Raw genomic sequence first — 27727 nt, 5'->3', positions numbered from 1 at the left:
CGCCCCTCCCCGTTCCTACTCAGAGGGGCGGGCCGGCTTCTGTCTGGCCGGAAAGGGCCTGGCCTCAGGAGCCCACACTTCCGGCACAGACTTGCCAGAGGTTCTAACGCGAGGCGCGCGAGGAGAATGCATGACGTCGCGGAAAGCGGTGGGAGGGCTTGTGTTGGGCAAGCGCGGTAGGCCCGTTTCGCCGACTCGGAACCCAGAGCGTTGAAGGGGTTTTCCAGTATTGCGGCGGAGCCCGCGGTCCTCGCCGTGTCCTCGGCAGCCCGCACGAAACTGGAAGGCATTTCTGAGCCTGCGAACCTGCAGCGGAAGTGGAAGCAGAACGTACGTGTGTGAAAGAGACCTGCCTCATTTAACAAATCACTGTAGTGTGCTCAGGACAGAGTGGGGGGATTGGAGTTAGCCCATCTTCCGAGGGTCCGTCGACATCGGCCAGAAGGGAAAGGCGGGGACCACAAAAGTAAAACACAGCCCTCCTGCAGTTCTAACAGGTTTTATTTATTTACTTTTACGTCTCAGGGTGCAGTGGTTATAAGTCCACATTCTTGTGTGTATTTAATCAGACCGCTGTTCCTAGTTATTGGCGGGAAGATAAGAGGAAGCTGGCAATGGAAACCTAGAATTTGGGAACCGAGAATTTTACCTCAGAAGGGCAATTTTAGATGAAATGCCCGGAATTTTGCCAAAGACAGCCCTGCCACTTCTCTGCCCCAAACTCCTTAAGGGTTGAATCCAAGAAAGTAGTTTACAACAGGTAAAATTTAGAAGAAATCAGAGAGAATATAAATCTAGCCATGAGGCCTGAAAGACACACGAAATTTGGGACTAAGGGAGACTAAGGCAGCCTTAGAAATGAGTTACGATTGATGATCTCATCTTGTCTGGTCTGTATTAGCATTTCAAAGCAGAGGGAGGGACAAAAAGATCTTTGGAAGGTGCTGTAAAATTTAGGGGAAGGCTGTTGGCAGGTTTCCTGATGTGTCACTGGCTGGTGTTAACAGTCCCTGCTACTGCTTTGTTTTTAGGCCCTTCCTCAAGTGACTGGAGCTTACAGATGCGGTCCAGGGCAGGGAACTGTGGCTAGGTAAGGAGGCCATGCTTGATGTTGCTTCCAGATCCCATGTCAACACCAAGTCCTCAGATGCTGGTGGCAGCTGCTCAGCAGACCCTGGGCATGGGAAAGAGACGGGGCCCACCCCGAGCCGTCTGCCTTCACCTAGCTGGAGAGGTGCTGGCCGTGGCCCGGGGACTGAAGCCAGCCCTGCTCTATGATTGCAGTTGTGCAGGGACATCAGAGCTCCAGAGCTATCTGGAGGAGTTGCAGGGCTTGGGCTTCCTGACCCAGGGACTTCACATCCTTGAGATTGGAGAAAACAGCCTGATTGTCAGTCCTGAGCATGTATGTCAGCGCTTGGAGCAGGTACTGCTTGGTACCATAGCCTTTGTGGATGTTTCCAGCTCCCAACCTCACCCTTCTATTTGCTCCCTGGACCAACTTCAGGATTTGAAGGCCATAATGGTTGAGATCATCACACATTTGCAAGGGCTGCAGAGGGACTTACCCCTGGAAGTCTCCTGCAGCAGACTTCGTTCTTCAGACTGGAATCTCTGTACTGTGTTTGGGATCCTCCTGGGCTATCCTGTTCCATATACCTTTCATCTGAACCAGGGAGATGACAACTGCTTAGCCCTGACCCCACTACGGGTTTTCACTGCCCGGATCTCATGGCTGCTTGGTCAGTCCCCAGTCTTGCTCTATTCCTTTAGTGTCCCAGAGAGCTTGTTCCCAGCCCTGAGGGAGATTATAAACACTTGGGAGAAGGACCTTAGAACTCGATGTAGGAGGCAGAATGACTTTGCTGACTTGAGCATCTCCTCCGAGATAGTCACGTTGCCAGCTGTGGCTCTCTGACTTCAGCTCTTCTCTCATGTAGAAGATGCTCAGTAGATGATCAGCTCCGGGTTAGGGATGGCATCTCAATGACCAATTCTGAGCATCTTGAGAAAATTAGGGAAAAATTCTGCGAACAGTTGTCCTCATCTCAGTGGGCATGGGAACAGGTGATAGTGGTGTTGGTTGTACATAGTTGCCATTTCTATAGTAGGGAGTCCTCGTGACTTAACTGAGATGTCTGTTCATTTTTCACTGGATAGGGGATAGAAGAAAGATTGTGGAGACAGGCGGTGGAAGTCAAGTAGTCTGTTCTTGTGTGGTGGTTGTAAATATACCTGCCCCGGTGGGCAGTGTCTGCCAGAAAGTAGAGGACTAGGTAAGTTTTACTGCATGTTTATATACCACCAACTGAATCGGACTAGGGAGAGTAGACCAGGATTCTCTAATGTGTTATGATTGTGTTGTGATATGTCTGTCATTCAGGGGTAAACTAAGAGTTCAGAGGAACAGAGACTTGTTAGGTGAAGTTTATTTTACAGTAGGTTAAAAAAAATAATAAAGTCAGAAATCTCTGTGGGAAAACCCACACTCTAAAGTATGTAAACATTCTGGGTTTTTTGAGTTTCTTGCTTCAGACTTTCACCCAGGCAGCTGTCCGAAGTGATTCAGATCATCAGGCTGTCCTTGTTGGCCAGGAACACTGCCAGTGCTATAGCAATCATTACCATCAGCATCGAGAGCCATTGGCCACATTGCCTCTGTGAGGAGGGAAGGGGAGAAAGAGAAAGAGGCCATGGGTTGTTTGGAGAAGATACAGACAAAAATAATCTTCCTTCTTCCCATTCCAGCCCCGTGGAAAACCTTGGGTCAGTAGAGGAGAAAAAGCTTTTTATATCATTATTTCTCTCACTTGCTCACTTCTTTGGGATAAGACCACTTTACTGCTGGTTACTGGTCCCTAAGCCCAGGATCACTGGCCTAGGGAACCATACCCAGCAAGGGCCAGATACTTAAATACTGGTTAGAGTAATCAAGGATGGAAAATAACTTAGCAACACTATATTATTCTCTATTCATATTCTGTAGTACTTTTGCTCTCCTTACTCTTTTTTTTTTTCTTCTCTCCTTACTCTTGCCACTAGCTCATAATAGGCTAAAAGAACACCATTTCATACTTTAGCTAATAGTAGGCCTCTTCCTTTAGGCTCAAGAGTTCCATGAAAATTAGGCTTGGTTGCATGAGCAAGTGTTTCCCGACAGTTGTTATACTCAAGTATATAAACCAAGCTGAATGGAATGGGCTGGCCCAACGTTGGCACGAGTTGATGAATGATCTGCAAGATTTGACTAAAGGAGGACCTGTCCCACCATCATCCAGGGCGATATGGGAGGATAGACCCTCTTACTCTGGGAAGCGGCCGTGGGCTCTGGTTCAGCTCTTCTCGACAGTGCTGCAGCTTACGCAGGCAGGAGAGATACTCGTCACTGAGGTTGTCTAACTCCAAATGCAGTTCTCTGCACTGGGGGGAGAATACCACCAACATCATCACTACCAGTTCCTTCTGGGATAGAGCGCAGGTCGGGGAGAAGGCCCTATGTGAGTTACCCCTTCATTCATTTGGAATTTTTACCACCATCCTCCCTTCCCAGCCTTTGCTCAGAGATTTCAGTTTATCTTCTGGCTGCCTTACTTAGTTTGCCTGGAACGTGTTCATCTAAATGATTGATTATAATGCATATGATAATACTATCTATTATACACGTTAGTGCTTTCATGTGATTGTGTGTGTGCAAGTGCTTTGTAAATGCGGACACCAAAAAATGAAGTTCTTATAGCACAAAAGACCTGGGAATGATCTTAGTACTGGTGAAGAAGCATCTTCAACAGGACCTAGTTGAGTTGCATGTGAATACTCTGGGAATATGTAGGTTTCTAAGTATGTAGATGGGAAGAGTTTGTTACTTAAAAGACACTATATAAAGTTTTAAGATAACTCTATGTAGGACAAAGTTTGAGGAGTTAATATGTTTATTAAGTGTGTTTTAGTTTAGGCTGACTTTATAAAAGGTAACTATTTAATAAAACCTTGCATAATGGTTGGTATAAATGAAGAAGGAAAAAGATGGACAAGTTAGCCTAAAAGCAAAGTGAATACCTGCTGGCATCCAATCACAATTTAAACTTTGAAATCTCTGCTCCCTGGCTGCCTCCCAGCAGTTTTCCCTACCATTGTGGTATGAGCCCCTCACTACCTTGAGGTCACGTTCTCACCTCCTTTTCCTTGGCCTGGAGCTGCAAAGTCTTCTTTTGCAGCTGGTCTCTGAAATCCCGTTCTTTCTCCTTCCCTGTACCCTCAGGTTCCACTTCCTTATGGGAGGGCTTTGGACTCCACACAGGCAAAGCCTGATCTAAAAAAGCAGCCAGATTCTCAGTGATAGTGCGGTCCACGCCTCTGAGGAAGGGCCCTATCACTGAGAGAAGTCTGGAGTGAGGGGAAGGGAGGGGAGAGAACAAGAGAGGTCCTGTCCCTGACTAGACTGCATGGAGTAGAATTTTCTGACTTTCTCCCATTGGGACCCTGCTCAGCCTTGACACAGCTGGAATTTGAGCCGCATGAGGGCAAGGTTGGCCTCTTACTTTTCTTTGTATCCCCAGTCCCGTTTAGTGGCAGATATTTCTAGAGAATACTTACTAGTCCAATTTCTTTTGTTGTACTTCTGGTAGGTTTGCTGGATACTTCCAATAGAACTAACCCCTTTCCCCTTCTGTCCTTATTTCAAAGTCAATGAGAATGGCTGTCATATCATAGAATTCACCTCCATGTGGTTAAAAGTGGTTTCTGAGCCACGCAGAAGTCTTAGTGTTGGTGAAGAGGGCACTGAACTAGGAGTCAGAAATTCTGGATTGTTGTCTTAGCTGCGTCCTTAATTTTGATGACCATAGATTTTCATTTTCTTGCTTGTGCTATGTGGGTATAATACTTTCTGCCTTATATTTTACGTGGTGATTGTGATGAGAAAACAAAAGACCACTTGGAGTGCATACATGAGGAACTTTTGCCCCCCACCCTCAGATACATGATGCATTCTTCTCAGGGAGTTAAGGCAGCAGACTCTTGAGGGCTAAGAGTGAGGTGACTGTTGCATGCAGCATGGTGTGGAGGTGTGGACTTGGGATGTGATTTGGAAAGTCAAATGTAAAAATTGACATTAAATCCTGAGTTCAAAATCAGTTTATTGAAATGTTCAACACAGACATGTTTTCAGAGAGAGTAGAAATTCTTTTCACAGTTTATGTACCTCTCAGGATAGGAGGCTAACTAGTTAAAGTGTTCTCAAAGCCAATGATCAGTCCTTAAAAAGCTCGGCTAGATCCCTGACCTCACAGACTCCTAGAACTGCATGGGACTCCAAGAGGTCATGTAGTCCATTCCTCTGCCTCTAGGCAGGCAAGGAAAGACCAGTATCTTAGAATTTGTGGAAGTAAATTTGCTGACCTTTCTTTGTTAAGAGTTTCTCCTGTTCTTGAAGCTGTAAGGATTGATTCTGAAGCAGACCTGTGGGAAGACACAAGGAACTTGTCTGTATATTGACTATAAACAATGTTTTCAGAACTTTGCTACAAACCTTAATTATTCAAGATGTTCCTATCTGTTATTGGCTGAATTGTGCTCCCCCAAATTCATAGGGGGAGAGTCCTAACTCCTAGTACCTCAGAATGTGACCGTATTTGGAGACAGGTTCTTTACAGAGATAATCAAGAATTTTAGGACATCAGAGTGGGCCCTAATCTCTTATGACTGGTGTCCTTGTAAGAAGGGGACATTTCAAAGACATGCATAGATAGAAGACATATGAAGAAACATAGGGCGAAGAAGGCCATCTACAAGCCAGGGAGAGTGGCCTGGAACAGATCTATCCTCAAAGCCCTCAGAAGGAACCAGCCCTGGCAACACCTTGACCTTGGACCTCTAGCCTCCAGAACAAAATAAATTTCTGTTTTTTAAGTCACACAGTGTGTGGTATTTTGTTGTGAATACACTGTCCTTATGTCTCTTCCTTCAATGTCTTTACCTTTAAGTCTCTGCTTAAATGTTACCTTAGAAGACTTTCCCAGATGACCCTGTATGAAATAGCAACTGTTTTCCCTTTAAGCTGCTTTATTTTTCTCCCTAGCAGTTATTACTGCCTGACACATACTTACTTGTTGGTAGAAGCTCCATACTTTATTATAGAGCTTAGAGTGTAAGCTTCATTAGGGAAGGAGCTGTGTCAGTTCTCTTCAGCACTGTGTCCTCAGTGTGTATGTCTAAAGTGCCTGGTGCTTAGTAGGGACTCAGTAGATATGTACTGAATAAATAAAAGCATGGTGTTGAAGTGATTCCTGGTCCATTCAGCTCCTGCCCTGTAGGCATTCGGCATCTACTGCTGGTTGCCTTTCTCTGTTAATACTAATTACACAAAACATCTCTGTTGGGGTAGCAGAGGTTAAGGCGGTGGGCAGCCAGCAGAGCTATTAACTGAATCAGGTTCTCTAGCTTTTCGGCAATGGCCTACTTTTCTTCTGAAAAGTCCTTTTTCCTCTTTGGCCCCAACAGGTAGTTTTGAAGTGGACTGAGGCATAAGTAGTGTGAGCTGATTTTCTGAACCATTCCTAGTGACAGAAGTCTATATGACATACTCATGTACATAATAAGTTACAATATATCAAATAACTGGCTTAGAAAACCCATTTTTTAACATCAAAATTGAGGGAAATGGCAATTCTGGGGGAAATTCAGGTGGTTGTCATTGGCATGGAAGGAGAAAAGTAGAGAAGAAAAGACCAGGCTAATACTAACTTGCGAAGAGCTATGTAAATGACCTCTCACTTCCCAAGAAGGTCTGAAAATGCACAAAGGTAAAGGACATGTCCAAGACCGGGCCCCAAAGCCCTTTGTGCGGCAGGAGCACCAAAGAGCCAGCTGTGCTGCTTGAGGATCTGGAAAGGGAACTTACTCTGCAGCTGCTGTACTTTGGCCGCCAGGGCGAGTTTCTCCTCCTCTGACCTCTTCAGTTGATCTGGAAATGAAATAATGCAAACCGAAAGAGACGAAACTAAGACTTCATGAACCTGACACCCGAGAATGGGACCTAGTAGTAGGCCTCTGATGTGTGTCAAGTGGAAATTGCTCTTTCTTCTACTTGTCCTAGTTCTGAGACGGGTAAACCAGATCCCAAGTGCCTTGGACTTCATCAGCATCGACAACGTCAGGTTGAATTAAGAGTTGTATTTGCACACGATTTGGTCCTCTCAGCTGACACAGAGGCTGTGATGGGAAACCTTCACGGCGCCTTGTGTTTCAACTGACCTTTCCCTTTTGAATTAGAAATGCAGCCTTGGCACGTGTGACTGAAGTAGGAGTGCTGCAACGTGGCTCAGGGGATGGGCCGGAAAAGCAGGCTGATAACTACAAGATCCGCTAGTGCAGTGCGATTCATTTTCAGTCTTGGATGATTAAAACAGCCTTGCCTGTCCCTCCGGGTCAAATGAAATCACAAAGCCAACCAAAGACTGAAGCCGCCTTCTCTACCCAGCTTCCTTTCTTGGGCTCACTTGGGCTCACTGAGCCAGAGGCCTCTGGGGAGAAGGGTACCTTGTAGGTGCTGTGTATCCGAGCTGTACAGGTCTCTGTCCCCCTGCAGGTGTTCAATCTTGGCCTGCAGTTCCTGGTGCTCATTCTCCAGAAGTCTCAGAGCCTGGTTCATCTGTAAGTCTCTACTGTCTGCTCCCTGTAAGGAGGAGGAGGGGCCGACACAGAAGCCGGTCAGTGCTGGGGTGGAGGATGGGAACAGATTCCATGGAAGAGGAAAACTAGAATTTTAGAGATAGGAGTATTAGGAAAATGGGAAAATTGGGATTTTTAGTGCTTCCTTTGCTATGTTCCTCACATTTAAACAATGCATTAGACTTTACTATTCAAAGGGACTCATTTGAGTAATACCCAAATTGAAGAACACCCATCACTTTTCTAGGTGTCTTCACATTGTCTTTACTTCTCATTCTAACACTGTCAACTTTTTTTTCTGTGGTAGGGTCATTTTTCTCGAAGAATTAAGGTTAAAAAGAAAAAGACCTTCATGGGGAGCCTGGGTGGCTCAGTTGGTTAAGAGTCCAACTTTGGCTCTGGTCATGATCTCACGGTTCACGAGTTTGAGCCCTGTGTCAGACTCTGCTGACAGTGCGGAGCCTGGAGCCTGCTTCAGACTCTAGATCTCCCTCTCTCTCTGCCCCTTCCCTGCTCGTGCTCTCTCTCTCTCTCTCTCTCTCTCTCAAAAATAAGTAAACATTAAAAAAAAAAAAAAACCTTTAAAAAAGAAAAAGATCTTCATCAGAGTTGCCTTGTAGGTGACAGGAGGAAGAAACCACAAATGTGGAGATGTGGCTGTAGTGCACTGACTAGCTGGGTTCACACCTTCAGTAAGACTAACGTGACCTGTCTTATTAGTTTGGCTGCTCAGGTTTCTGCTTCAGTAAAATTATAAAGGTAAATTATAAAAAAATTATTTTAAGTTTATTTATTTATTTTGAGAGAGAGCACAAGCAGGGGAGGGGCAGAGAGAGGGAGAGACAGAATCCCAAGCAGGCTCTGCACCATCAGTGCAGAGCCTGATGCAGGGCTCAAACTCACCAACTGTGAGATCATGACCTGGGCAGAGATCAAGAGTCGGCTTAACCGACTGCACCACCCAGGTACCCCTATAAAGGTAAATTTTTGATGTGGGTCTTCAAAATTTCAAACCAAATTTGTTTGTAAGTAAACAAACTGTATGGATTACCTGACTTGATCCTCCTAAAATCCCAACAAGCAATGGAGGTACTATTATTAGCCTCCTTTTGGAGGTGAGGAAACTGAGGCTCAGGAGATTAGTTAAAAGTTTACAAGGTAACACAGGCTGGAAATGATGGAACCCTTGAGAATGCCAAGGGTCTCCTGTAATTGCTTAAAAATTACATTGGCGGGATGTTAGTTAATACTCAACCTGTAAGTAAGTTAGTGACCTTTGTTCCGAACTGGATGCTGTGCTGGGATGGGGTGCAGAGAGTGGGCTGACAGTAGGCTGATGAATATTCCAGTCCAGCCCTTTGCATTTGGTTGGTGTCATTCAGTGAACACTTGGTTCATTTGCATCAGCAGTGCAGACATCCTTGCTGAGCTCAGAGTTAGATTTCAGGGCCCCAGCAGTGAGTCAGGTCCAAAGTGGCCACTGAGTGAGGAACTGAAAGCCAGATGCTCTCAGCTGCCTTTAGAACCCCCTGTCTCACTAGCAGCTTCTCTCCTCACTGCTGTCACTGCCCCCATAAACCCTGCCTCTTCTCCCCACGTCCCAACCCCAGGGCCTGCTACCTGCAGTTTGGACTGAAGCACATGGAGTTGGCTCTCCAGCTCTCTGTGCTGGGTCCCCAGGCTCTTCCAGTCTTCCTTCAGAGCTTCGTACTGGCTCCTCCACTCTTCACACTTCTGCTCAGCCAGAGCCAGGGACCGCTGGCGGGTGGGGGGTCAGACAAGAGGAACAAGGGGAGGGTGCCTTGGGGGTTCCCGGGAGTTCTGCAGGTGTCTCCCATGCTGCCCAGAGGCTCCCCCTTCCCCCCCACCCCGGGGTCCCAGCCTCAAGATTACACAGCATGCCCACACCTGCGCGCTCTGCAGTTGCTGCTCTGCGCTCATTTTCTCCTCCAGCACTTTCTGCAGTGACTCCTTGGCTTTCTGCTCGTAGCTGTTTTTCTGGTCTTCCATCTCCAGTAACACCTTTTTCATTCCCCAAGGGGAGTATTTCTGTAAATTTGATGCAATTCAACAAAACATATTGAGCTGTGTGCTGAGCCCTGAGATGGGATAGAGAAATGAAAAGAATTGGGTCCTTGCCCCCCAGAGCAGAGATACCAGTAATCTGATGGACCTTCTTCCAGGCTGGAGGGGAGCAGGGAGAGGGTCCCAGGTGATGAGGGAGGTAAGCAGGGGTAACAGTGTCCTGGCATGGTGAGCATCCCCTCGGCCTTCCAGGGGTGTTTCAAATTCAACATTTCCAAAGCAAAATCATCTTTCTCAACCTCCTTTCTCCTGGGTTTCTTATCTCAGTGACCAACATCATCACCTGCTCAGTCTCCCAGGACTGAGACCTGGGAGTCATCCTTGATTTCTCTCTTTCTCCCAGTAATCAGTTGTTCCTTGAGCTTTGTCAAATCAAACTCTTTAACAGCTCATATCTGTCTCTGTCTCTTCTCTGTACTTCCTGTCACCTCCTTAGTTGTGACTCTATGGGTCAATGCAATATTTTCTCCATCTTCAACCTTGTAGCTGATCGTGTCACTCCCTGTTTAAATCTCTCAGTGACTAAGGATCAGGTCCAAATTCCTTGGCATGGCTCCCACATGTAGCTCAGACTTTGATTCTATGCTGCTTCTACCCAAGCTGAATTGCTTGCAGATCCCCTAACCACTGTGCTTTTGGGCCTCTGCCTTTGTCCATATAGTTTATGCCTAGAGGTCCTTACCTACCCTTTTCACCTGGTTAACCTCTACTCATGCTCAAGGTTCAGTTCAAGAATCATGTAAGGTCTGATAAATCTTGACCAATCACCCCTATCCCCCAACTCATTATGAGTTAGGTAGCTTTTCTTTGGGTTCATGTAGTATCCCTTGTATGTCTCTATCTTCCCACACTATTGATTCATTTTTCTCCCTCATGGGATTGTAAATACCTTCAGGTTAGAGAGCAAGCTTTTTTTTTTTAATGCTTCTTTATTATTATAATTTTAAGTGTTTAAATGTTTATTTTTGAGAGAGAGAAAGAGAGAGAGAGAGAGAGAGAGAGAGAGAGAGAGCAAGCAAGAGCACAAGTGGGGGTGGGGCAGAGAGAGAAGGAGACTCAGAATTTGAAGTAGGCTCCAGGCTCTGAGCTGTTAGCACAGAGCTCAACATGGGGCTCAAGCCCATGAAACACGAGATCATGACCTGAGCTGAAGTGGGATGCTTAACCTACTGAGCCACCCAGGCGCCCCACCCCCCCTTTTCAAATGTCTGTAGTTTCAGAGATCTGAACAATCCCCAACACTCTCAATGTTTTTAAATTAATACATTTTCATTAAAAAAAAAAATTGGCTTCAGGATTTAAGAAAAGAGCAACTTTACAAATTCACTTAGGGTCTTGCCCTCCCCATCCCTTTCATCTTTTTGCCCTGTGATTCTGGGGAAGGCAGGAAGCTTTTACTGTCAATTCTGGGTTACCCACTGTGTAAACAGCAGTCCAGATCATGCAAATTTAGGGATCCATACGAAGTCATTTCCATTTAGTTTTGGGACCATCTGAAAATTTGATTTAAATGTGAGTGGGTCTTATGTTCTTGGAATTTCCATTAGACGCCAGATCCAGGAGCCACTGGCTGAAGTCATACATGGGTATGTCCCAGTTAGTGGACTTAACCATGCTGGCCAGCTTTACCCGCTCCCCCACCCCTCACCCCTGCTGAAAATCAAGAGACTGGCATTCTGGATTATATGTTGGTATTTTATGAGCTGGGTTGACATTATTTAGTTCATAAGAGTCTGACAAAACAGGCCATACTGAAAAAATAAAAGTTGTGGGTCAGCAAACCTGGTTATAAACTCTGTTCCCCCACAAGACCCCAACCATCCATCGTATCTCCCCAACTCCACATGCTTCACCTCATTCTCTTATCTGACCCCTCACCACTTGTCATTTCTATCTCTTGTAATCCCAGATCAGGTCAATGCAGAGTTTAGTGAAGATGGGTAACAATGCCATAGAAAAGCCAAGAGTCATAGCCTTTTACTTTCTCCCAGGGATTGCTACTAGACAAAAGTTGCCCGTGGAATGGAAACCATTTTGTAAGGCTTTATTATAATATCCAACACTTCTGTTCAAAGATTGGGACCTGTGAAGGTCTATCTGGGTGGTGTGAATCTTTACCTCTCCTTACAGTTCCAGGTATTCCTAAGGTTTCCCTGGAGCTGGCAAAGTACTTGATTTGGGGGTTCCTTCTCAGGGTACAAAGGGAAGGACACTAGGAAAAAGGGAGTAGAGGGTGGATTGGGGACCAAAATGAAAATGACAAAGCCAGAACTGGGTGAGTAGGAATGGGTACATTCATCTTTGTTGGGTGTACATTCATCTTTCTAGAGCATAGGATTGAGGTTCAAGCATTCTCCTTTAATTCTAGATTCCTGGGCTGGAAATGTCCTCCAGAATGCTTACCTGGGTACAGGTGTACAGCTGGTTTTCTAAAGATCTCAGTTTGCACTTCAATTTGTCTTCATTAAGCTGGCCCTGGAGCAAATGGGATGACTTAATTAGTCTGGGCCAAAATATAGCATGCAAAGAGTTTTCTTCTGTTTTCCCAGCTTACTGCCTAGAACATGGTCTGTGCTCAAGCAATGTTTGTGGAACTGAACTCTTTCAGGAGGTAGGGAGGAGGAAGGATGTCAAAGGATGTTTAGGTAGAAGATCTTTTCTTCTGTCTCTGGAATAGGAGAAGGAGGAATCGGACTGGCCCCAAGTCTTCTCTGTATCTTGAGGTCCTCTATCCAATGGCTCAAGGTATGATAATAGTTCACTTGAAGGAAATCTTCTAAGCTCTTCTTTTCTTTCCTCATTACCTCTCTCTCCTGTCTGTCTAGGCACTTCTGTATTCCTCACCCCCTCAGTTGTGTACAGGATCTTTACTTCTAAAGTATAGGCCAGTAAGACCAAAAGGGTCTCCACATTCCCTTCCTTACCTCCATCATGGGCTGAATTGTGTCCCCCTTTGCTCTCCCCACCCTCAGATTTATACATTAACATCCTAACTCCCAGCGCCTCAGAATGTGACTGTATTTGGAGATAGGATCTTTAAAGAGATAATGAATTTAAAATGAGGTTGTTAGGGTGGGCCCTAATCCACTATGACTGGTATCCTCATAAGAAGAGAACAGAGCACTATGTGAAGAAGACACAGGAGAAGACCGTCATCTCAAGCCAAGGAGAGAGGCCTCAGGAGAAACCAACCCTGTCAATACCTTGATTTTAGACTTCTAGCTTCCAGAATTGTGAGAAAATAAATTTCTTTTGGTTAAGCCATACAGACTGTGGTATTTTGTTATAGCAGCCCTAACAAACTAATGCCTCCCCTCCTTGCCTCCTTCCTTCCCCTAACACACACACACACACACACACACACACACACACACACACACTGGACTCAAGATGAGAAATTCTTTAAGAAAGCAGGACATGGAGGAGAGAGATCAAGTGAGGCAGGGTATGTGTATGTGGGGGGTGGTGGTGGTGATTAAAGGGCTTCCCAGAAAGTCACACGTAAGTAGGGTCAGTTGCATGACATTTTGGACATTCCAAGAGGGATGCTAATCTCAAGGATGGGAGTGGGGAAAGGCAGGCAGGAAGAGCCTTATCTGTTTCTCAATTTTTCAGTATTTTAGCTGAGTAGCTAACAACCTCCTTGCTGCTTTGTTCTTTCCCCCACCTGTAGTTGTCTCTTTTTACCACCGCGGGGTTTTGTTCTTCCAGGCCTGAGTCTGACCTAAGTTTGTGAGAGGATCGGGAGAGAGGAGGGTGTGGGTCTCTAGCAATAACCAGTTTTCATATCCTTTTTCTGGCTTTTTTTCCCAGTAGGCTTTGCTGGACACTTGGGAGGTCTAGAAATTACATTTCTCTTCTGGCCTGAGATGCCATGGCCCTTCTCAGGTGGCTTGGGTGTTTGGAACCCTCATAACATTTCCCGTCTGTAATGGCCTGGGTGCAGAGGAGGGGACTCTGTTTTGAGGTCTGTCCCCTTCTGAGTTTCAGGGCACCTGGGGAGGGCGCAGGAAGTGGTATCTCACAGCTCCTGTTTTGATCTTGTTTGGCTGATTCTTCTAACCCTGGGAGCCAGGGGGCGCCCCCACCCTTTCTGCTTCCTGTATTACTCAGCTGGGCCTTGCAAAAGCAAAAGGCTTTGCCAAAAATAATTTTTCAAAGTGTCTCCTGCTATTAATGTTTTTCATAATGTCTCGTGTGAGAGCTGAGAGTCTAGGATTTGGCATCTACAGTAACCACAGGGCTTTGGGACAGATAAAAGAGATGGACAAAGACTTCCATTGTTCTGGGCTTTGGAGTAACTGGTAAAAGGGCTGCATTCCCCTGAGTGTCCTGTTCATTGTCAGTCCACAGGTCCTGAAATCAACTCCTTCTGCACCCCCATTTCCTGGTTCAGATCTCTGCATTTTCCTGTGCCTAAACTCTTGCCACGGCAGAATGTAATCAAGCCCACCGAGTTTAAGGTTTATCTTGCTGTAGTTTGGGAAGAAAACGAACAAGCCCAAAACATTACATCCTTACATTTCCCCCCATATACTCCCATCTTTGGGTAGCTCCTCTCTCCTTCCTTACTGTGGTTTTAATTCAATGTTTTGCCTCTTCCAACTGTTTTTGTATTTTAGCCGTACCCCAGATTACTTTTCCATTCACAATGCAATAAAAGACAATTCAGGATAGCCCCTTCAGTGGGGATGAAGGGCCACCCAAGTCTGGGGATTGAAAAAAATCTCTTTTCCACAGCTCCACCTTCCCAAATTCCCTGAGGCAGGGAAGAAAGTTGTAGCCAAGTTGTTGCAAATGGGGCATGTAGTTTCCTGGTCTGAGCCCCAGCTACCCCAACTGAAACCCAGTGGTACAGTATGTGGGAAGAAGCACCCTTTACAGGCCTACTGTGGACCTTTTTTTGGCAGTCGCCCCCCCTGCCAGGAGCCCAGGGCTCAGAGAGCACGGGACCCCCAATTGGAAAAGGGAGCAAGGTGGAGGCCGTACACACCTGGTGCTGGTCCGAGGGCTTCAGCTCCTGCTTCTGCTTGGCTTTCCCCGGCCTCTGATCTGTTCTCCAGAAACACTACCGCCACACCGCAGAAGCGCCAACCCACAGCTCATCTGTGCTCTAGCAGAGGTTGCTTAGGGCTTGCAGCCAATCCCCCGCTGTGCTGTCATCTCAAGATCTCGTTTCCACTTTGCAGAACTTAGAACCCAACTGTGCCCCACTCTTGTTTTCGTATTGCCCAATACTGAGAGCCTGCTTTCTCGACCGCCCGAACCATCTCCCCTCTGAAGGTTGGACCTAGCTTGGGAGTATCAGCAGTGCCCCAGGCCCCACCACATCCAGTAGGCCCAGACTTAGCTTGGAGGTAGAAACAATGGAGGGAGCTCCTTCTTGGGGTTCTCGCAGGGTTTGCCGTGGGCTGCCCTGCATGTGAAACTGGGAGATTCAAATCATGGAGGCCAAATGGAAAAAATAAAAGGTCTGAACTGGGTTGAATGTCAAAGTCCCCGTTTGGGTCACATTCTTCCAGTTGGTTTTCCCAAATACCACAGTCTGGAGCTGTTCTTTCATCCAGGCTGAGGTCTCCATGGCAGGGGTAGAGGGCTGGATGATTTTGTTTTGAGGGAAGCAAGAACCCTTAACTGACAAATCTGACTATTTTTGTTAAAAACAGGAAGCTGGGGTGCCAGTGGGGGGGAGGGAGAAAAGAAGCGTGGGTATGCAGAGGGGTGGGAAGAAGGGAGGGAGAAAACCACAACCAAAGGAGCTTCTGCTCGCCTGCCCTGCCCAGCGTGGAGTGAAACTGCCCGCAGAGGTGCCCTGAGAAGTGTGTCCCGTCCTCACTGAGCTCCAATGACTCAGGCTCTGATTGCACCTCAGGGCCTAGGATGTCACCAGAGATTTCGCCGCTTCCACACCCACCTGGAGCCCAGGTCCTCACTATTGTCAGAGACCATTTCAAAGCACAGATCGGATCATTCATTCTCAGCTCAGTTCCGCAACTATTTCAGCCTGTGTGCTGCCGAAGAGAGCACAACTCCACGGCCCCTGACTGAGCTGCTTGTGAAGATGGGCGGAATCTTGCTAAGTGCAGGACTTTCAACCCAGATGCAGCGCCCTCCCAGTGCTACCTGCTGACCGCCTGGAGCAGCGTTTCTCACATGGGTAGCATGTGTTCTCACGGATCTGTGACACATATGCTTTTCCTTTAGGAAGGAGTCTCTGTGTTATTTACGTTTGACATACCCCATCAGTGGAAAAAGTTTAAGCTTCATAATTCCAGAGTCTTCGGAACTCCTCTGACATGATCTCTTCATTTCAGCCAAACTCAGCTGCACCCAATTGCTTGTTACACAGAGGCCTTATAATCATTCCGATTGCTTTGCCTTAAATCCCCTTTCCTTTCTGCTTTTTCTTCCCCATCATCATTCCTACGTCTGCAACTGGTAGACTATGCATCCTTCCAGGCTCAGCTAAAATGGTCCCTTTCCTTTGGATCCTACCCTGTTCCACCTCAGGCAGAAAAATTGCCTCCTTCTCCTTCCTCTGTGTCACTTTGTAGAAACCCCTGTTATGGCTTTTCCACACTGTATTCGTGTTGTTTACTACGCATCTCTCTCTTCCTGGCTGATACGTGAGCTCCTCAAGAGCAAGAACCCTACTTTTTGTCCCTGGAGCACAGGGCTCAGCACATAGTTGAAACTTAATCAAATGTCTGTTGAATAAATGAGATGATCTCAAATTAGTTCAGCACCGGAAACCACCTGGCATGCACAGCTGTCTGTCTCAGGCTTCTGCTCTGCTGATGCAAACGACCTTCCTTAACCACCAGGAGCCCCAAAACACAGACACTTAAATCCTGGTACAATGATATATAAGGAAGGAGGACCGAGCTTAGGAAGCTTCTTTTACATCACTGTAAACTTCTCAGTTTTGTTGTACACTGTCCCATCCCATCTTTCTGTCTAAATAACAAACCATCTATGCTGTAGGGTTAGATGTCCACAGAGGCTTGTGAGTGTGTACATTCTCTTTGTACTTGGTGCCTTATGCCCCAGTGGCATAGCTCCCTGAACATAATATAGTCTAGGGGGTTTCCATGTGGTGTCTGAGGACCCCTGGGAATCCCTAAGACCTTTTCACTGGTTCTACGAGGGCTTCCCTCTTCCAGCTACATATCTGTGTGAGGCTGGATTTTCCTTTTCTACACCTCAATGAAAACAATGTATTGCAACAGATGGAATGCAGAAGAAAATATGTGAATCTAGCTGTCTTCTGTTCAGACTCTAAAAAGATTTGCAAAAGTATAAAACAATGCTATTTCTCTTACTATTTTTTCAAAAAATGTACTTATCTTTCATAAAAATATGTAATTTAGATTCACACGCAATGGGTTTACTATTTTTATTTTAAAATTTATACATATTTTGAGATTCCTATTTTTATTTCTAATATAGTAAATCTCAATATGCTAAATAGAAACAGTTCTTTGGGGTTTTCAATAAACTTTTTAAAGAGTATAAAGCAATCTTGAGATTGAGACCCATATCGTGCCTCTGGGTCTTTCCTATGCTGTATTTCCATCCCAGAATATAGTTCCCACTTCCACATTTGTCTGGAAAATACTTATGTAACTATAAATATTCCCTGGTTCTCCTATTCTCTGGATTCATTCCTTCCGTCTTGTGTGCTATTATATCCTGAAAAACGTTTATTTCTGATATCTCCGCATTGTTTAGGCATCTGTCTCCCTGACAAAACCACAAGCTCTCTAAAAGCAGGAACCCTGACTAATTAATCTTTTATTTCCAGTGCTCAGTACAGAAAACACGGTCTATGAATATTTGTTGAACAAATGGACTAAAATAAGGAGATCTGAATTTTAGTTTCAGTTCTGCCTGTAACTAGTGATGTGACTTTGGGCAAGTCACTTGACCTCTCTGACACTCAGTTTCCTCATTGGTAAAATGAGAAAACTTAGACTATGTGATATCTAAGGTCCTATCTCACTTTGACATTGATGTCTAAGCTGAATCGTGGGTGCATGATGGCTTGGCATTAATATTGGTGTGAATCCCATATAAAAATAGTTGACATTTACCACAGTTAGTAATAGCAACTGTATTGGGATCTTCCTCCTTTTCTTCCAACATATTAAAAAATGGGAATTCTTTCCAATTTTGGTTCTGGGTCTTCCCTGGGTATGGAGCAGCATCACCCCAGCTAATGACCGTGGATTTAGCTGAGCTCTCCCATGTATGTAATATCTTTGCCCTTTAGACCTCAGCACCCCCCAACCCCCCCACCTTGCCTCTTCAGTAGTGAGAAAACCCCTTATCTTGCTGGGGTGATGTGGAAAGAAGAATGAGATGGGCACCCATAGAAGCCCATGAGCTTTGTTCAAACAAAGATTTCATTCCCTTACCTTCCAAGAGCTGTCAGAGGCCCTTATCAGGGTGGACAGTAGGTCTTGGAGAATCACCATTTTCTGTTTTAGAACCAGTTCCCTTTGGAGGGCCTCCTGGGGGGGAAAATGCAAGAAGGTAAGATTAACCTGGAGGAAGGAGTAGATGGGTGGAGGAACTGAAGAGAGAGTTCACATGTTACTTACTTTGAGGTACTCAGAAAGCTGGATGATTTCCTAGAGAGAAAGAAAAAGGGTATTCAGGAAGACTCTAGGGGTGCTTGAGCCCCACCTCAGACTCTACATTGACAGTGTGGCGCCTGCATGGGGTTCTCTCTCTCTCCCTCTCTCTCTGCCCCTCCCCCACTCATGCTTTTTCTCTCTCTCTCTCTCTCTCAAAATAAATAAACTTAAAAAAAAAAGAGGGGTGTCTGGGTGGCTCAGTCAGTTAAGTGTCCAACTCTTGATCTTGGCTCAGGTCATGATCTCTCGGTTCATGGGATTGTGCTCTCATTGAGCTCTGTCCTGATAGCATGGAGCCTGCTTGGGATTCTCTTTCTCTGACCCTTTCCTGATTGTGCTCTCCCTCTCTCCCAAAATAAACAAATAAGCTTTAAAAAAAAAATTAAAAAAAAAAAAAAAAAGAAGGAAGACTCTAGGTTCCCTGAAATCCTGGAACATGGAACCAGAGCCAGGACTGGTTCATGTCAAGTAAATTTCTTCCTTGGCTCAGAGTCCCTCCAGGCCCCTGTCCCTTTGCTTATCCAGGAAGAAGGTGTCCCTCCATCCCAGCTGTATTTACCATAGAATTCCAGAATGTCAGAACTTGGAAGAGCTGGGATATCATCTGAGTCAACCCCTTCAAAGTGAGGATTTTCTTACCTTATCTAGAACTGCAACTCCATAACTGGGAAGAGAAGAAATAGAATAAAATGACAATGGATCAAAGAAAAAAAAGCACATCAGGAGGCAGTGGGTCGATTCCTTCTCTGATCTCTTCTGAAGAGCCAGTAGGGTAGGGAAGGTCTTTCTCTCAGTTAAGGTGGGCATAGAAGTTCATCATGCTCCTTCTCCACACACTGGGTGAGGGTTCAAGCAGAGCTTATCAGAGTGGAATGGATGGGATGTAAGGAAGCTGGGGTCACATGGAAGTACTCACTTGGTTTGCTGACTGGCATCATTCTTAATTGTTGGCTGGGCTTCTTCTGCCTTTGTCTGAGTGCCTGAGCAATGGAGGATAAGGTGATTCAGAACCCATGGAGGAGCAAGTGGGAAGGGAGAGGCCTCTCCACTGCCAGCAAGCTGAGCCTGCTGTGGCAAGGTTTTATGCAGGCTCCAGTGAGGGAGGGAGGCTCAGCTCTTACCACGGTGGTGTGTGGGTGGCTTCTTGATGGGAGAGTCCTGTGGTGAAAGGCCCCCAGCCTGGGAGGAGAGGTGAGCCAGATCCCTCTGGGTGCTTGAGGAAGGGTGACGCTGGGTTGGAAAGGCCTCAGAGCTGGTTCCTGACACCTGGAAAGCAAGTAGGGGATGCTGAAAGCCTAGAGCTTCTTACAGCGTGATTCTCCAGCAGATTGCAGAAAGATGAACCAGTGATCAAGTTTCAGATCCAGAAAGCCAAAGTAGCCCATTCCAACCTTCAAAACTACAAAATTGTCCCTGCTCCTGCCCTCTCTTGTCCTGGTTGGTGGGTATGGTTCTCCACAGACCACGCAAATGGGGAGCTGGGCTTGTCTCTACTTACTTTCTCTAGAATCCCTGATCTACCTTGTTTGGTTTTAGCCACTTACACTGCCAGTATGGTGATGTGGAAAGAGGACTGGTCTTAGAGTGAGGGGGTCTGGGTTAGATCCTGCCTTTTCTACCAGGTCTTGGTCTCCTGTTTGTGTATGAGTGTGTGTAATGTGGATGATCTCCCAGGCCATTTCCATATTGGAGAGGTGGCTTCCTTCCTCTCAGTAGTAGCCGGAATACCACTGAGGTTTTGTGTGAAGAGACGTTAGAGCAGGGAGGTATGGGGAAGAGTGTGGTAGTAGCCATCACAATCTAGTCTGCTCTTTTTTTTCTTTTTAAGTATATTTATTTATTTTTGAGAGAGAGAGAAAGCATGAGCGGGGGAGGGGCAGAGAGAGAGGGAGAGAGAGAATCCCAAGCAGGCTCTGCACCGTCAGTGTGGAGCCTGATGCGGGGCTTGATCTCATGAACCATGAGACCATGACCTGAGCTGAAGTCGGACACAACTGACTAAGCTACCCAGATGCCCCTCTAGTCTGCTCTTTTTGTATTTTCTTTATGCAAACTCAAAAATTCTAGGATTGTAACAGAACACTAAAAGGCTAAGAAATGCCTATAGTATCCAACCATGCAGACTGACTCAATCTCAGTAAAACCTTAAATAACCGTTAGGCATAGGTAAAGTTTTTTAGTTAAATGTGTTTTCGTTCTTTTTCTCCTTAAAAAAAATTTTTTTTAAACAAAAAGCTTTCAGAAACCTCTTGCCTTAGAAAGTACACAGTTGGTTTTATTTTACAATTGGGCTCAAGGATCATTTTTGTGAACAGCACCTTCTATTGTGGCTAACAGATCCACTGGTTAAGAAACCCTGAATGAACTTCTATTCGGTACGGAACCAGGCCAGGCACTTCCAGGGAATATGATGGACCCATCCCTGCTGTCAACATGCTCAGAACATGGATAGGAAGACACAGATGGTTTGCTGGCTGAGATCATCTCGGCACACCCTGATTTTTGCCAGCACTGCTCCTTCCCAGGCCAGAATGATGGGTGCTCTAAGTATTATTACACAATCTTAGAGGATTTATAACCTCATAAGGACCACAGAGAGCAGAGGTGGCCTGGAGAAGCCAGAGAAAGCTTACTGGACCACACAAGACCTTTACTGAGTGAATTTAGTACAAATGGAATGGTCCAAGTGAAAGAGAAAATGTAGGTGGGTGCAACAGGAGGGGTGTGTGTGTGTGTGTGTGTGTGTGTGTTTCTGAGAGGGGGCATCAAGAAGATGGGCCTGTGTCCCTGGCATACAGTAAGCATATACAGTAAATATTTGTGGAATGCTGGATGAATGAATGCTGTAAAAGATAGGTATAGATTGCCTAAATTTGAACTGATAACTAGGAATTAGCAATGGACTTACTTTCTAAATTATTTTTTCTTCCCTAAAAGGCAAATGCAAAACAAAAAAATAGCTAAGCAAACAAAGACCCAAACAATAAAAGTTTCTGAATGAGTAAGTGGCTAAGGGGGACTGCTATATGACTAGGGAAGAAGGAACTTAATTTCAATCGCTTTTTAGTGACCTTGAGCCCACCCACGTGCCTGCCACCCTCCAGAGCAGTGTGTCCCTTGACATGACCCACCTGCCTCTGGGGGGAGGAGGAGATCCTGCTGGCCCAAGACAAGGGCTCCTTGAGGTCAGTTGGCTGGCCTGGCCTCCTCGAGGGACCGTGCTCCTTGGCCCTGGGGCTCTGTGTCTTGCCTTTCTCCTCCACCTGCAGGTTCCTCCTCCTGAAGAACTCCTGTTGTCGTGCTCTCTGGAGCTGCTCTCTCTGCTGGGTCCTCAGCGCCTTCCCCACCTGGCGGCAAGTGGTCACATTGGGGCGGCAACGGCGGCTTTCACGGGTCTCTTGCCGGCGCTCACACTTGGCCTCATAGCTCTCGGCCCACCGGGCCAAGCCAGGGGAAGGCCTGGGGTCCAGGCTGATCATGATGACCTCCTGAGCACCTGTTGTGCTTGGCTTCCAGTTCCTGGAATAGCTGCCTGGGTCTGCCAAATGCCAAGAGGGAGGAGAAGGGGAGGGGTCAGGAGATGGGCAGAAAAAATGACTATCTCCCAGGACCAGGGGGTAGAAATAGCACAGCATCCCATGCATGTAGGTTGAAAACTGAGGAGGTGATGGTGTCGAACTGGGAATCAGGACTCCCGGGTTCAGGCTCCATACTAATTATGGAGCTTTCCATACTGCTTCCCTCTGGCCTATGTTTCTCCCTCTGCAAAGTGGAAAGATCTCTCTGGCTGCCACTTCTTCCTTGACCTTCCTTGATCTCACCCTGCCTCTAAGTCAGGAATAATTGATAAAATTGTCATGTGTGTATAGCCTTTTGGATAGCAGCTAGGGATGTGTTCATTTTCCAGAGACTTCTAGAGAACCAGGTAAATTGGCTCCTTGTTCTTCAATCTAAAAGAAAAGCATCTTTACTGTTCTCTTGGCCCGAGTTGTTGCTAAATAGGTGAGTGACTCTCGTCAAGGCCTGGAGGGATAACCAGACCCCCCCCCCCCCAAGGTGTGGCCAGTCCTGTGACCAGCACCCACTGCTATCTTTTTGGCCCTTAATGACTGGCTTCTGAGCCTGGTCCTGGGCATGGTTTAGGAGGGAAAGCTCACCCTAATTTCTCCAGTCATGAAGTACTGACATTGGTCCACTGACATCCACTTCCGGCCCAGGACTGGGCTCTGACCCTCAGGAGCAGATCAACTCAAACCAGTATCAGCTGAGTACCTGCCATCTGTCCAGTGTTGACTGAAACCCATTTCAGAGCTTCCAGCTCAATAGCCCTCCAAGCTGAAGGTTCCATGTTTTAGAATCTCCTCTCTGTTAGGGCTAAGTATGCCGCCAGGTCAGCTCTCCTTGGCCCAAACAGAGATTGTGCCATCAAAACTAGCAACTACACGAATTACACCTCAATGAGGCTATTACAAACAAAAATGAAACAAAGGCAAACAGTGTCAACAAGTCCACAGGGAACCAGGCTTGGTGAAGAAGCCACACTTGTTGCCCCTTTACATGGTCCTACCTGCTATTCACAGAACCCCCAACTCTAACTCCTTCTTCCTTCTCTGTGCCCTTTTCTCTCTTTCCTACCCTCCCTCACCTACCTTCTGCAAATTAGTTTATTTTCCTAGAACCCTCTCTGGTAACTTGGCTGAGTTGGGGCCGGACTTGGCTGAGCTGGTCCTGAGAGCTGGAAATTCTGCGCCCTGCCTCCACTGATGCTGGAGTCAGCCCAGTGGTTGATGAAGGAAGAGGGACTCCTTCTGCAGCTTCTCCTCTGTGTCCTGCAACTTCACTACCCACAACCCGAGAACCCAGTTCCTGGAGAGGTCAGAGAGGACATCTCAGCTTCATCGACCAGCAGGCAGTACCAGCTCTGGCCCCTTGATTTTATTTATAGACCAAACAGACTCAACAGGTAGCAGACTCTCTGTCCTTTTATTGGAACTTTCCTGCCCATCTGGCTCAGTCCAGAATTCTCTGCAGGATCCTTGCTCTCTCTCGGATCATACCACTTGTTCCCTGGGGTCACTCATGGGTGGGGCGGTCTCACTCCAGGAGAGTGGTCTTACAAGGTCAAACCTGGCATGCTGTCAAATGCCTGCCTCTCCAGGCTTGGAGGGGCATCCTCCGGCTGTGGGCAGTTGCAGACCCTAGGCAGGACTGTGAGGCTGTCAGTGCTTGTTCTCTCGTCCCACCCCTGGGTGGCTTTTCTCTTTAGGCTTTTCTTCTCGTTCCTACTCTGTAGGTGTTCCCTGACTTTCCACCTGCTTCCTCTGTTATCTAAAACCTTAGAACAGTAGCCAAAAGGCTCACTCATTTTAAGTTATACATGACTGAATGGATAATGTACAGGTGAACTCCATGTCCAGAATCTATGCCTGTGGTATAGGAAGGTATTCTGCCTTTGATGGGGGAGGCAGAGAACCCTGGCTCTGGACTCAGGCCGTGTGGATTCATATCCTGGCTCTGCCACCCACTACCCCTGTGCTTTTGGACAAACTATTATACATCTCTAAGTCTTAGTCTTTTCATTTATAAAATGGGGCCGCAGCCTCCCTTGTAAGGTCATAAGAATTAAAGAGAAAATGCACATTAAGCATCTGGCACATAACGCACAATAAATGTTAGCTTTTTACAATACTAAAGTGGGATGATTATTACCCCTTTCTTGCTGATCTTAGCTATTAAAGACTCACTCAGTGCTGTAAGACCAACGCCTCCAGCTAGACTAGCACTGCAGGACCAAGAGAATGCCTCATCCTTCCGTCTCCCACCCTCTTCTCTTTGAAGGAGTGCTGTTTACCACATGGAGGGGATGCTGGCCTCGGGTTGAAATCATATTTACTGCTCTGGTTCCTCTGACCTCTGCGTGTGGGCTACAAGGCAAAAGGGCTTCTCTGTGGTCTGGACACAAGTGCCATCGCAATTAGGCCCAGCAGAAAGGCAAAGAAGAGGCGGGGTAAAGAATCGGTGTCCAGCGTGCCTGCATCCCGCCATTAAAACGTGGGCCGCTAGGTCCCCTCCCTGTAATCCACAGGCTTTGTAGAGGAGGCAAAGCCTGTGATTATGGAGAATCCTCCCACCTTCCTGCCATGAGGAGGAAAGGGCTGCGGGGGAGGAGACGGAGCCTGAGGTAAGGTCTTCCCCCGGACTCTGCCAGGCTGTCCACACCAGTGGGCCACTTCGCTTAAAAATACGGCTGCCTCACTCTGCTTCCTGAGGGGCAGACGCTGGGATGCGTTACTCCAGCAGGGAGTTGCAGTAGAAATGGCTCCTTAGAGAAGGGAGCATTCCCAGACCCCCAGGCCCATACACCCGGGAGGATTAGGTGCGCACAGCTGAATGGAATCATATCCAGCTTTCTGGGATGTTTTGACTATTCTGATTTGCTTAAACACAAGAAGCCATGTGGGACGGCTGACTGACAGGGATAGGCTGTAGAAAAAAAGGGAACTGGTCCCTGTGTGGTTCAAAGAAAGGTCACTGGGCCACTGCCCAGGGTTTCTGGCATCTGTGGGGTGTCCCTTGGCAGTATGACAAGTCCCACTGGAGCTTGGGGAGGAGGTGGTATGGCTGAGGGCATCCTGCCTCAGGGAGAGGTCAGGGTGGTGCCCTCACCTGACAGGGGTTTGTTGCTGCCTTTCCAAGTCTCTGCTCCTACTTCCTGCTTGTGTGTGCAATGAATGGCTTCCTGCCCGGGTCTGACCGCCCTAGTGCAGAGATCCTAATGCGAGGTGAGAAGGCAAGGGCCTGCACCTACGTGCTCTAATGGCAGCTTGTTGTCTGGGGGGGACTCCTGCTTTGAAGGGAACGGTAAAAGTTCATTTAATTCATGCCCATCACTGGGCAGCCGGGACCCTAAGTCATTTGACTCACTCCTAATCTAATCTAATGGATGGAGCAGAGGAGCAACAAAAGCCGTACCCTTGTGGTGTGGCTTGTGCCCTCAGGAGCCAGTGCAGGATGCTTTCTTGCTTACCCACCCCCCCCCCCCAACACTCTTCAACTAATCCATCTGCTTCTGCGTCTCCCCCTTCAGCCGAGGGAAGCTTCAATGACAGATCACCTTCTTCCCCACCCCAGAGTTGGAGGTCCCCAACCTGGACACAAAAGCATCCTCCTTCTCAGTTACCTTGGGTCCCAGGCTCCAAACCAAGCAGCTCAAGAAAGCATTCCAGCTGCTGGGCAGATCTTGGCTGTGGTCTCAGATGGGGCAAGGCAGCAGCTGGGTCAAGTGCAAGCTGTCAGTCCATGGCCCTGGGCCCCCTTAGCATTTTCCTTCTTCGTACTGTCTTTCTTTCTGCACAGCAGCCTTGCTGAAACAGGAAACAGACAAAGCCACAACGCTTGCTCACCCCAGTTCCTCTCTCTTGCTCTCTGGCACAATCTGAGTGGGCCCCTGAGCCCTTGAGGCCTATGGGGCTGAGCACAGGAGCTCCTCCCATCTTTGGGCACCCCTGCCACCCTTTTTCTTGCTAGTGGGTCAGTGTGAGCTCTCAGTTGGTTTCAAATCAAGATCCCTTTCCAGAAGTAGACAAGGATGGGACTCTGGGTCACGTGCAAACCTTGCAGTTTCGATGAGGGGGAAGATGCCTTTTTGGCCTAGATGTTCCCAGGATAGGTTTGCATGTGTATCAGGTAGCTCTCCGTGTAAGGATTTTCTCTTTCCTCTGGTTACCTCTTCCCAATCCTAGAGAGTTGTAAAGAGTTTCTGCTTTTCTGGGGGCACCTGGGTGGCTCAGTTGGTTAAGCATCTGACTCTTGGTTTCGACTCAGGTCATGATCTCACAGGTCATGGGTTCGAGCCCTGTGTCGGGCTCTGTGTTGACAGCGTGGAGACTGCTTGGATTCTCTGTCTCCCTCTCTCTCTCTCTGCCCCTCCCCTGCTTATGCTCTCTCTTTCAAAATAAATAAATAAAAAACTTAAAAAAAAAAAAGTTCCTGCTCTTCTGAGGTACTTGGCGTCTTTTTCAGAATTCAGGAATGAAGCCAGCTCTGAATCTGCTCCTTTCTGAAGCAATGAGGATGTAAAAAGGTGAGGGATGTGTGGGCTGGGGAACGGCAGGACAAATAGCAGACAGAATCTCATAAAAAGTTCCAACCAGGGGTGCCTGGGTGGCTCAGTCGGTTGAGCGTCCGACTTCGGCTCAGGTCATGATCTCACAGTTCGTGGGTTCGAGCCCGGCATCGGGCTCTGTGCTGACCGCTTGCTCAGAGCCTGGAGCCTGCTTCGGATTCTGTGTCTCCTTCTCTCTCTGCCCCTCCTCCGCTTATGCTTTGTCTCACTCTGTTTCTCAAAAATAAATAAATAAAAAATAAAAGTTTCCAATCAACTAGGAAATTTGGGCAAAAACTAAAAAGAACTGATCTGTGTGCATTAAAAAGAACTATTACAGGGGTGCCTGGTGGCTTGGTTGGTGAAGTGTCTGACTCTTGATTTCATCTCAGGTCACGATCTCATGGTTGAGAGATTGAGCCCTGTGTGTGGCTCTGTGCTGACAGCAGGGAGCCTGCTTGGGATTCTCTCTCTCCCTCTCTCTGCCCCTCCCCCGCTTCTCTCTCTCTCTCTCTCTCTCTCTCTCTCTCTCTCTCTCTCTCTCTCAAAATAGACACTTAAAAAGAAAAGAAACTATTACAAATGATATTGTCAGGAAATTCACAAGAAGTTCAGGATAAGAAGGTGGTGAGGAAATTGGATCAGGACAAATTAACTAAGTAGATTTATAACTATGCGCAATAAGCCTTGAACGAATGGTCCACTCGGTACAGTGGTTGGATGATTTATATGGCTCCTATGAATTCTAGTCTTGACACATGTGAAGTATGTAAGGAGACTTTTAAATTAAATAGCTGTGATAAGATAATAGTAACATGTAGGGAGTATGTCACAGTCTTCTCCACTGCCTACTACTCACCCCATTCTCTGAGGAGGAAACGGACAAGAAGAAGGCAGGGGAAAGGACAGAGGATGGATTCTCCAGCACTGGAACTGAAGGCAAACAACATTCCCTCAGGATAAGAGACAAGAGCTCAAGGTCCTGGAGCCTGACATAATAGAGATGAGAATGAGCAGAGACAGAGAAGTTGGGGAATCCAAGATGAAGGAATAAGACATTTTTATTGGCATAGCTGACAAAGACGGTTCTGGTGGTTCAGGGCCCTAGGGAATACAGGTCAAAACAGAAGTTCCTATGGATCAACTATTTGGACTCTATTAAAAACCAAAAAGAAATGTGTATGAAGATCAAAATCCCTTTTAGGCTTATGCACTCAATGAGATACCACAC

At 46.9% G+C, this 27727-nt stretch overlaps 2 protein-coding genes across 3 annotated transcripts; one reads left to right on the top strand and one right to left on the bottom strand.

Moving 5' to 3' along the window:
* Positions 1-80: 80 nt before the first annotated feature.
* On the top strand, positions 81-5911 carry CUNH1orf74 (chromosome unknown C1orf74 homolog). Its single transcript, XM_019429495.2, has 2 exons — positions 81-330; positions 1032-5911. The coding sequence occupies exon 2, from the start codon at positions 1109-1111 to the stop codon at positions 1916-1918; it is 810 nt and encodes a 269-aa protein (XP_019285040.1). The 5' UTR covers positions 81-330; positions 1032-1108; the 3' UTR covers positions 1919-5911.
* Positions 2415-25814, bottom strand: TRAF3IP3 (TRAF3 interacting protein 3). Of its 2 annotated transcripts, XM_019429473.2 has the most exons (16): positions 25573-25814; positions 21524-21930; positions 19514-19658; positions 19309-19372; positions 19032-19056; positions 18357-18386; positions 18171-18266; positions 12157-12228; positions 9577-9717; positions 9289-9426; positions 7537-7672; positions 6899-6961; positions 5398-5457; positions 4173-4309; positions 3307-3420; positions 2415-2658 (listed from the first exon to the last, which is right to left on the bottom strand). In XM_019429473.2, the coding sequence occupies exons 2-16, from the start codon at positions 21869-21871 to the stop codon at positions 2566-2568; spliced, it is 1662 nt and encodes a 553-aa protein (XP_019285018.1). In that variant the 5' UTR covers positions 21872-21930; positions 25573-25814; the 3' UTR covers positions 2415-2565. The 2 variants fall into 2 exon arrangements, 1 of the variants encoding a protein (XP_019285018.1); XR_002075079.2 differs by lacking the exon at positions 4173-4309.
* Positions 25815-27727: the final 1913 nt, after the last annotated feature.

This window comes from Panthera pardus, unplaced genomic scaffold (assembly GCF_024362965.1).
Source record: "Panthera pardus isolate Hobbes unplaced genomic scaffold, ASM2436296v1 HiC_scaffold_21, whole genome shotgun sequence".
Classification (NCBI taxonomy): Eukaryota; Metazoa; Chordata; class Mammalia; order Carnivora; family Felidae; genus Panthera; species Panthera pardus.
Note: the sequence above shows the minus strand (reverse complement) of the source record. Positions and strands in the feature narration are given on the sequence as shown.